Source organism: Pygoscelis adeliae, unplaced genomic scaffold, assembly GCF_000699105.1.
Source record: "Pygoscelis adeliae isolate BGI_AS28 unplaced genomic scaffold, ASM69910v1 Scaffold241, whole genome shotgun sequence".
Classification (NCBI taxonomy): Eukaryota; Metazoa; Chordata; class Aves; order Sphenisciformes; family Spheniscidae; genus Pygoscelis; species Pygoscelis adeliae.
Window position 1 is genome coordinate 1115836 of NW_008824056.1, and position 10812 is coordinate 1126647.

At 40.5% G+C, this 10812-nt stretch overlaps 1 protein-coding gene across 1 annotated transcript in view; it reads left to right on the forward strand.

Annotated features, from left to right (window-relative positions):
- Nucleotides 1-2391, forward strand: part of NMD3 (NMD3 ribosome export adaptor) — an 11339-nt gene extending 8948 nt beyond the window's left edge. The window contains exons 13-15 of the mRNA XM_009333985.1: nt 46-152; nt 980-1050; nt 1511-2391. Of these exons, the coding sequence (XP_009332260.1) occupies nt 46-152; nt 980-1050; nt 1511-1644 (312 nt within the window). The 3' untranslated portion in view covers nt 1645-2391. The remainder of the gene's footprint in view (nt 1-45; nt 153-979; nt 1051-1510) is intronic.
- The last annotated feature ends 8421 nt before the right edge of the window (nt 2392-10812 follow it).

The following is a 10812-nucleotide window of genomic DNA, read 5'->3' on the forward strand; positions in this document are numbered from 1 at the left end:
TATTGAAGGTGTGTATGTGTAAATACTTGCTGTTTTTCACTGTAGGTATTAATAAAGAAGAGCTATGACCGTACTAAACGCCAGCGTCGCAGAAACTGGAAGCTGAAAGAGCTAGAAAGGGACAGAGAAGGCACGGATACAGACGATGAAAGGTTCGGTATCTGCCATGAAGCTTTTTAGTCCCTCCTACCTAGGATTTCTCAGTTTCTGCTGAGGAAAAACCCAGTGTAATGCCTAAGCTGATGTGCTGACTGTTAAGGGGGCACAAGCAAATGCCGCTGGTTCTGTTTGAGCGTGATGCTGGCTCATAGGACAGGTTGATATCAGTGTTCTCTGAAGAACATTATCTCTCTGCATTTTTCCCCCTTCCCTAGTGCAGGAAGTGCTTTAAGCATATGCACCTTACTTGTGTTTATCCTACCTGCTAAGTTTTCAGGGAACATGGATACTGAGGACAACGGGCCAGGGGTGTTTGGAAACAGACAAAATCCTGAAATCTTAAAGATAGCACTGGAGGTTTTTCAGGTTTACTGTTGCAAAATGTAAAAACTATTTTTGTTTTTTCCAAGAAAAGCTTAAATCAAGTGAGTAATATCAGAAGCATTGTGTCTGTAGCTTACAGTTGGTGTCTGTCTAGCTAAAGGGACACTTCTATGAAAACACGCTTGTCACTGGTTTGTTCAGTGACAAAGCTGATGCAGCAACAGCAGATTCTAAATAACGTTCAATTGAGTAGAAAAAATGAGGCAATTAGTTAAATGAGGACAGGCAAATTAAACAAATTATTTGGAAACTAAGGTGATAAAGAAAAAAGCAGAAAGAATGAGTTGGAAATGTAGGAATGCTATCAAAAGGCACGTCTGAAGGGCTGTGGATTGCAGTCCTTCCTTGGGGCTTTGTTTCTTTGATTTTATTTTGTTTTATAAATTTACGTAAATCCACAGGAAAAGTGAGTAAATACATTAAGCATCTTTTACAGACAATACCAGGACTTCCTTGAAGATCTCGAAGAAGATGAAGCCATAAGGAAGAATGTCAACATTTACAGAAGTAAGGCCTCTCTAACCATTTAGTTGCATGTAACTAGATCATGACTATTTGAGTGAAAATATTTTCACTGAAGTTCTGTATTTGGATTCTTTGACCTACTCATGCCTGGAGAAACACTGTAATGTAATAGCTTCAGGTATTCAGTGTATTTCACATGCACTGAATGGATGTTGATGATTTTTGTTTGCTTTGCCTTGAGAGAGAGAAGCATATTTTCTCCCGCACCCAAAACCTCTGCAGGGTGAAGGATTTGATACATAATTCAGCGTCTTCCATGAGGGCAATTGCTATGGGATGGTTGTTTTTTAGGAGGGATTTGTTTGTTTGTTGGTTTTGTGGTTTGTTAGTTGTATTGGGGGTTTGGGTTTTATTCTGCTTCCTTCCTTGGGATTGTTCAGGGGGTTTCGGGTTTGTTTTCTTTGCTTAGCTGTTTGTTGTTTTTTTTCTATTGCTTTTTTAGATGCAGATGTTCCAGTGGAGAGCGACACGGATGATGATGGTCCTCCGCGAATCAGTCTGGCAGAAATGCTAGAGGATCTCCATATTTCCCAGGATGCCACTGGTGGGGAGGGAGCAAATATGATGACAGAATAAGAATAGTGCACTAGTTAACGCAATAAATATTCCCTTAGTGAGGAAAAAGTACCCAAAACATAAGTAAACATTACAAACTGATCACATGAACATGAAAAGTATACCCCTAAATAATGGTCCTAAATTAATATTTCATATATACTCTTCTAGAGAATCAGCAATTAAATTTCTGGTGCAAGCATTGCGATGTAAGTTCAACAAGTTCCTCCCATCCCTAAGTGCTCTCTCCTTGCAACTTCTGCAGTGTAAAGACTAGCTGACTAACTGCGGAGTTATCCATTGGGAGTAATCATTGTCTTGTGCTGAAGACAGCTGATAAGGAAAGATGTCCAAAGGGAGAGATTTTATTCTAGTTTGCTAGATTTGTAGGTAAAGTACCTACCTACTATTTATTGCTTTCATTTCTTCACGAGAAGGATTTTTCCTATCTTAATCTTTTTGGTTCAATGGTTTGAAGCCTTTTATGATACTGCTAGATTATTCAATATAACAATATTTTGGGGAAGCTCAAGAATGTATCTTCTGCTCCTTTGGTAAGGGAACTCCAAATATGCATGTTTACACGAAGAAACTTCCCTGTAAATTGATTGAAGATGCAGCCCTTGATCAGAAGGATTGCAAACTTGTGTTAAGTATAATGAATATTGTATTGTACTATATTCCATGCCTGTATCAGTGGATTAAAAGCAATATGCATAATGTCTAATTAATACACCAGATAGGAACTATTAAAAAACTATTCAGATGGTTTTGGTCCATCATTTTTTAGTTAACTTTAAAATCAATTTTCTCTCTACTGTAAGCCCAAGGAGGACATAAGTGGTGTAGGAGGACATTACATACTTATATTCATCTGATTTTAATTCACTTTACTGCACAAAGGTGGTTTAACAGAAATTTTACTAGGAGTTTATGTGCATATACGTTTGATTTAACTCAATATAAATAGGGAAACATAGCATAGTGAGAGTGGTTTTGTCACTGCATTTTTTTAACTTGAGGAAAAAATGTTCAAAATAAATGGCATATGTAAAGGAGGGAAATACTAATGTAAAGTTGGAAGAAAATAGAGATGTGTAGGATTCCTCTAACAGGGTATTAATGATTCCTCTATCAAGGATCTGTATAGCTCAAATGAGAACACTTGAGGTGGTTTGTCACCGCTTGCATGCTTGTAAGAGAAACACACAGGGCTGGAAATTCACTATTTCTCTGCAGTATCCACTGAGGAGGTGTCGGGAGCACCTTTCTCTATTTCACCGTACTACACAGCTTTCCAAGGCCTTAAAGAAAAGCTAAGAAACAATCAAGGAGTTAGCAGTGTTCAGCCCACTGCCAGGTGAGAAAAATTTTTGCCTTATTCTTCAGTTTAATCTTTTGACTAAGTGTTTCCAGACGGTGTGAATCCGCTGGATTTCAGGCTTACTGTATGAGCCCAGGCAATATGCCATAGAAGGCAAAGGTATTTTTGATTGTAAAAGGTGGAGCTAGGTTTAGTTATCAGTTACTCATACTTTTTTTTTATTCTGTCTCATAATTTTGTAATCAGCCATTTGTAAAGGGGAAAAAACGGAAATTTTGAAAGGCAGTTTTGATGTAGCGAAGCTCTAAGTCATCTGTTGGTGTTAGCAGCTCAGCCATCCCTTAGTGCCATCTTTTACTGTGTGTTTGTGTCACACCAAGCTCTTCTGCTTCCACTCTCAGGAGCTTTGTCATATTTTTTTACTGTGTAGAAGAGCAGTTAAGAAAAATCCATAAAGCTGCTGAGAACTAAAGGTACAATTTATCTCATGACAGTAATTTAGTTCAGTATAGGGAAGGCATAAAACCGTGCTTAAGTTTCATGAGAAAGTTTCATATTCATGAGAATGCAGCTGCATAGCTAACCTGGATTATCACTACAATAAAAATGTTTTATTACACATATTTTACAGTAGCTACACCTGCCAGTAGTGCTGGGGAGATGTAGATAAACTCAATTCTAGTGACCATTGGGCCAAATCTGTGGAAATTGAAGAACTTTAATTTGTAACCTGTAGCCAATGAATGCATTGTGTGTCTGGATGAGATGTGTTTTGGATTGTGATTTTTCTGACAGGTAAAAATGATCAAGCCTTTATCGTACATAGTAGTTATCTTTATCTTACATAGTTTGGTAATAAGCTTCCTGTTGTTGACAGGTGAAGGGGGAGTAATAAAAGCTTATTTTAAACTGTGCTGTTTTGATCAATCCTTTTCCTTCCTCTCTAATGTTTTCCTCCATAGTGTGTCTCAGTAATTTCAGATGTATTGCTGTCTTGTCTGTCATCCTGTTTGTTGCTGCAGATGTCCCTCTTCCTTTCCCCCCCCAGTGGTCTGCTGCCAGTCTGTATTAGGTTTCAAGCATCTTTCAGCAAGAATCTTGTCTGGAAAGATCTCATGCTACGCATGCTAGGCAAACAAGTCATAAATCTAAGTATGTTGCTTGGCTTTTTGTGCATTTGTTTGCTAGCTGGTAACACGTAGTAACAGCTCTCCAATGAGTGCGTAAGCTGTGTGTAACTGAAACCAAAGTTAGTTCTATTTTTAGGTTCTCAAGTTTACAGTGTCCCTTTAACATTTAAATGGTTGGGAGCCAAAAGAGGCTTAGATGGTGTACCAGCAAATTAAATGTTTGTCAAGGGCTTCTCACTGACACTGGATAAGTAATTTGACAAAAGGTACTTGATTCACAATAGATAAAAGGCTGTCACTTACCCTGCATCTCTTTCTGAAAATCTATCTCTGTGGATTGAGCCACGGCTTAAAGCTCCTCTCCTTTTATACATACAGAAGTCGCTTCAGGATTTTAAGTCATAACTGCTTAATGATTAATTTGCACCCAGATTTTGACGAATTTTGAATCGGAAAAGAGTTGAAGCGTAACGTCCCGCTAGTTTGCCTGGGGAGGAGGGGGGTTGCTTTTGAGACGCGGATATATATATATGTGTGTGTGTGTGTGTGTAGCAGATTTGGCACACAGAGTATGTGTGATGGCGAGTACTAAGCAGTAGCAGTATGTATAGTAATTTATGAATAGTAACGCAGATGTAAAAGGGTTGTCTGAAGTAGTTACATGATGGTTAAATTTGAAGTGTACTTGCCACATGTAGTAAGGTAGTAGTAAGACTAAAAAGAAAGTATACTTTTTGAAGTATTAAAAAAAAAAAAACCACAAACAGCTGATGAGATTCTGTTTCAGCAGAGAAGAGAAGTTTTGTCCTTCAAAACAGCCAACATTTTGTTCTTTCAGAAGCAAGGCTTTTACAGTGAGAAACCAAATAAGGCTTCATACAGCCTTTCAGCCCTGTCACTAGCTTCCCTGGCTAGGAATGGTGGGAAGAAATAGTTGCTTAAGCTAAGGGAGTTTCACTCCCCTCCCCCCGCTAGTGGATTACTGGGGGGAAGAATGGAGACAGAAAATGCAAGACTAGATTTAAACTTTGCAGGGTTTTAGTGCTGAATTTCCATTTTGGTTAATGATGAATCACTTCTTTTTTGGGGTTCGGTTGCCTTAGTGAGCAATGTGTGCAGTAGCTCTTGTGAGCAACTGATGTATTACCATGATTCTAGATCATTTCATTGAAATTCAAAGTTCTATTAAAAAAAAAAATCATTTGTCATGGGAGAAGCTGTCCAGAACTTTGTAATAACTGTCTGAAAGTGTTTTGCTCTCAGAAAATGGTGAAGGAGAATGTTACGTTGCAGAAGTCAAACCTTACAGCACAAAAGCTGGATCATTGAGGGAAACAAATACACAGGAGGAGGTGGTTTAGATATGCAAGCACTACTTTTTTTTTTTATAGAAAAAAAACAGTGTCTTGTATATTGATGATGAAAAGCCTAAGGTTGGTAATTTCACCTTTAACTGCTTTAAAAATCTATTAGTAGATTCTCGTATGTAACTACAGAGGTTCCCAAATACTGTTCAGGTGGAAATTGTTCAGGAAAATAGCGTCAAAATCATGCCAGATAACTTACCTTTGCTGTATTAAAAGGACTGCTGCTGTGCCAATTTGGGGAGATTACAACCTGAGGAATAGCATATGTGCTAGTTGTCATTGAGATACTGATCCGGTGGAGAGTTTTAATAGAATCAATGTTATTATACCACTGAGAAGAGCCTGGCTCCATCTCCTTTACTGTCTCCCATCAGGTATTGATAGACATGGATACAGTCCCGCTGAGCCGTCTCTTCCCCAGGCTAAACAGTCCCGGCTCTCTCAGCCTCTCCTCTGTCGGAGAGCTGAGGGGAGGAAGGAAATAGTGAGCCGATCATACCATTTCCAAACAGGGAACATAGTCTGGGAAAACCTACACATATAAGATAGTGTTCACCCTCTCAGACCACTTTGGAAAAAAAATGTGTATCTGTAGATGTGTATCTCTCTCTGCCCCAAACCTTATATTAGTTCCCATATCAATTCTACATCCTATCACACCCACCCCTGGACACAGTGCGGGTTTAGGAGCTGTGGGGCAACACACGGCTGGCCTTTGCCGCTCCTGTAACCCAGCACGTTTTATGCTTAGCCTCTTGGCATGTCCCGGAGAGATGCTGGATCTGATCCTTCCCCGGCTGGGGCCAGCAGCAGCTCCGCTGGGCGCAGGAGGGAGGGCAGGGTTAGGTCCTCACAAACAGGGACCATGCAGAGTAGCGTATGGTCCATTCTAGGAGATGCTGCCTGCAATCAAGTTGCCGAGAATCTGATGTGGGCGAGTACTGTTAGACAAACTCATTTTTCTTTTTGTAACTGAAACGTGCTCAAGATGGAACACAAAGTGCCGCGTGTGTTGTAAGGACCTTTCTAGGAATGGCCAAATACACTTTGCTTGAAGGCTGCAACATCTTGGTGAGACACACGGGTCTCACTTTGGTCAGGAGGCATCCACAGTGGCAGGCACTTGCCCATTCTTCTGTAGAAGTTGCCATAGAAAAATTGAGATGTGCCTGTGATTAATGTGATAGTCCACCTGATGTCACTATTCCTTCATGTTAATGGCCCCGAAAGCAGTCTGTTCAGCTGCTCTAAAGAAAAGATGGCTATAAACTCTGAAAAACTTGTTTATGCCGATGTAGTTTCTAATACTTTCATTTAAGTTTAAAATAGCATAGCACCAACCTAAGGAAAAATAGGACAAAAGCTGCTTTGATCTTGATATTAAAGGACTTATTCCTGGCAATCTGCTCCTCCTGCCAGCAGATTCGCCTCTACTTGTGCCTTGCCAAGGCCACTTGTTTTAGCTGCATTCTCCCAGAACTGTTAAATATAGGGCTGAAACTCGCATGTTGGGTTTCAGAGGGGTTTTGGCAATGTTTGCTATAGCTCATTCCAGAACATAATCACGTAACAAAGAATATTGCCTTCAGAATTTACCAATGTTTTGTGTACTTAACCTTCATCGTGAGCTTAGGAAGGGAAACTGGTTAAGACACGTAAGAAACAGAAGATGAAGTTTAAAACTTGTCAGGATCTCAGTTCCGTGATGAAAAACAGCATAATCATCAAGAAAGAGAAGTGCCTTTGTGTAATTTGAATATTCAGCTTTCTAAAATGAAACAATTATGTATGACACAAATCCACAACTAATGTACCTTTTCACATCAACTATGAAAATGTTTCAGATGTGCCAAGCACTGAAAGGACTTGAAAGACTATTTTAAAATAATCCATGCTCAGTGGCAAGTTTTGTAAGATAGAAGGAAACTATTTAAGCTGTAAATGATTTGGCAGGTTGTTTGTATATTCCTTAGCATGATGAGACTTCATGCTGCATGGGCTGTAATGATTATGATAAACACCTTTGTTATTAATATAGGTCTTTTCTAATTCATGCTTTTTTGTAGGGTGGATCTGAGATATAAAGGGCTGCGATTTTTAACCCATACCTCTGCTGAAATGAATTTATGCTAATGTATGAAAGCTTCACCTATTTAAGCAAGTATGAACGCAGCAGAAGAGAAAACCCTCAAAGTGGTTGTTTGAAGCTCTAGGTTTGTTTTAGACTTTTCCTTAAAAGGGGAATGATCATATTGAAAATAATCTGGAATTAGGTCCTTTAGGAGCCCTGAATCCCCTGAGGAGCGGAGGTGTTCAAGCACTTTGTCTTGCGCTGTCTGCATCTGAGGTTCCCTGATGCTCTGTGGAAGCTTCGGTCAGAGGTGGGCGTGCAGGTTCCCAACACAGCAGAGACAGAGAGTTAGTCCTAAAGCAGAGGATTTGCAGAAGCTGGCACGCTGAGAAAGGAGATGCCGGAGCCAGCTCAGTGGAAGTGCTGGTACGAGCACCGATGAGAGCAATCGCACTTGGGCCACTCTTCCAGCTGGCTCGCAGAGGCAGCTGCTCCTCAGCCTTCCAGCATCTCTGTGCTTTAGTGCTTATTTCCATACCCGTGTGCTAAACCCCCTGGCCTAGCAGGTGGCTGGTATTGCCCAAGACTCAGATCCAGCAAAAGGATGCATACACTCCAAGTAGGATTTAAAAGGGATTCTCTTCAGTCCAAATTGTGACAATGTTGAGACAGCTGCTGTTTAACCTTGGCAGCCTCTGAACTCCATATATAGCTCACTCGTTTACCGCAGTTTCCTCCTTGCCTGAATTTGCTCTTTCCCAAAGCCTGTGATGTTCAGCCTGACATGGTCTCCTGGAAGGATTCCTATTGCTGCGGCTTTCCCGCTCTGTAATGAGGTCAGCCTGAGTTAAAATGCTTTGTAAAAGTTTGGGTATTCGTAGGTACTCCAGGTTTTCTCTAAGTTTGATTTGACTTTTTAATATCACTTCCTGTAATATAGACATAAAGCTTCTATAGGTGTCACTGATAGGTAGCGTACAGTAAGAAACTTACAGCACTGTATTACGCACCCAAACAATAGGTCAGTAATATCTGATGCAGTTGAGCACACAATTCCCTGCACTCCAACAGGGTGCGAGATACATACAAGATTATTGAATCTCAAAACCAAATTCTTTTAATGTAGGTTTCTAATATAATGTAAAAATATAATCAAAAGTCAAGTTCAAGTGTTAATGGCCTTTAATGCATCACTTCATTATGCAGAGAAATTAGCCATGCAGAGATGCATAAGTGAAAGCAGCCCTGGGTATCTTCAGATAAGTCTTCCAAATGGGAAAGGTTGTTACAGGATATGAATACTCTGGGGGGGTTTGTTAGGGTTTTATTTGAACTTAACCAACTTTCTAAAAAATACAGGTGCTTCTCAACAGCATATTTTAATTTGCTGGGTGACACTCCATAGCCTCCACATGCAACATGCAGTGGGAAGCAACAAAAAGGTTTCATTTGCCTCTAATCAAGCATGTGCCCCTTTAAACTAGAGCTGAAGGAAGAGCCAGGACCCACCAACAGCCTGGGATGATGCTCTGACTGCGAGCTGGGCATTGGTTTGTACCTGGTGTGCTCCTTGGTCCCTTGGACTCCCCAGCCCAAATGTGCCTGCTGCTCCAAGGGAGGGAGAGGACTTGCTGAGTGACTTAAAGTCCTTGTGCACCGTGTGGACGATGTGTTTTAATCAGGCTTCTCAGTGAAGTATTAACAGACGTTTCAGATTTATAGATAGGAAGCTACACACCGATTATAAGATGGGGAGGTAACAGGTTGGTGCAGCCCTTTTGCCTGCACTTAGTCAGAGCTTTGGATACAATTTCTTCCTCTAACTGGCAAAGCTATCACATCTCTCCTTTTAGATGGATGCCTGGTGGCCTGAACCCCAAGCTGTTATGTGGGGTGGATCACAAACTTGCCTACTGAATGTGTCGTGGGTTTTTTTTATGTGGTGATTACAAATTGATTTGAGCAAGGTCAGAAATCACGATGCTCGTTGAATGCTCAAGCACCTAAAAACTCATCTTCTGTTTTCCTGCCTGACGTATCCTTAGAGAGGAGCACTGTCAGTAAGAGGGTTGTGGAGAGCCTCCCTCTGGCACATCTCGTGTTGGGATTGTAGTGATGGATACAGGTTCAATGCATGTCAAAAGGAAATGGTATTTGAGTCCTTTGTGTCTTACATGAATGCCATAGCCATTAGGCTACTGGATTTCTCTCCTCCTTTTAAGGCAGCCACATACCAGCCTCGGCTGTCTATGCAAACCCACTGGCAAACAGAATTTGTGAACTCATGTGGGATAAGCAGGAGGTAAACCCTTAGCTGCTCAGCTGCCGCCTGCTGTTCAGTTAGGCACCTTGAATAATTTTCTGGTAAACTTTAGGAGCCCCGGTGCCTCTAGTTTCAAACAGCAGATAAATAGTGGAAAACCTGCATTAAAAGATTATGGACCACATATTAAGTATCTAAGCTGAAACAGGCGATATTCTTATACGCATTTTCTATAGCCTCCAGACCAAAACAGGAACAATCCCATTATACATAAAGTGTTAACTCTTGCCTTTGTAGAAACATCCTTTTGAAATACTAGGTTATTTGTTAATGTTTTTTTCTTATACAGTCTGTACAAACAAAAATAAATTCTAACCAAGTTAGCTGTATAAGAAGGGACAACATTTTAGAGTCTTGCAGTTGTAAGATCCATGAGGACTGCTCTCAGTACCCTCAGCTGTGCCTCTCATTCCAGTTCCTCGGGCAGGGCAAGCTGTTCAGAAGGGGAGATGTGAAAGTCAGCGAGGTGAGTGAGAAGGTACTGATGCTGCGAGAGGAACAGGGGCAAAGCCCTGGCCTCCTCAGGGAATCATTAGCAGGCAAACATTCACCCTTTCAAATTCTTACCTTTGTCCCTCTGAAAAATATCTAGAAAGATTTCTATGTGAATACTATTCTATATAGTATTTACACTGTGTACGGGAAACGTCACCAATATAGGAAGAAGTAATTTTCTGTAACAAAGATGACTATAACTAAGCTGTTGCATGAAGTAGTTTCAGCTGAGCGAGAAAGTTAGGCAGCAAGTTTCAGCCAAGCAGGACTGAGTAATTTAAGGTCAGCTTTGTAAAAGGAAACAGATCTGCTGTAAACTCAACATTGTTCTGAACAAATACATGCAAGAGGAAAAGGAGTATGTTCTGCGGGATGCAGAGGCTATTAAATGCTGACAAGTTCATCTTAGAAACAGGATTTTCAAGTCAGATAATGAACAGCTAAGATAACTCAAATTATGCTCAGATGTAAATAGTAGC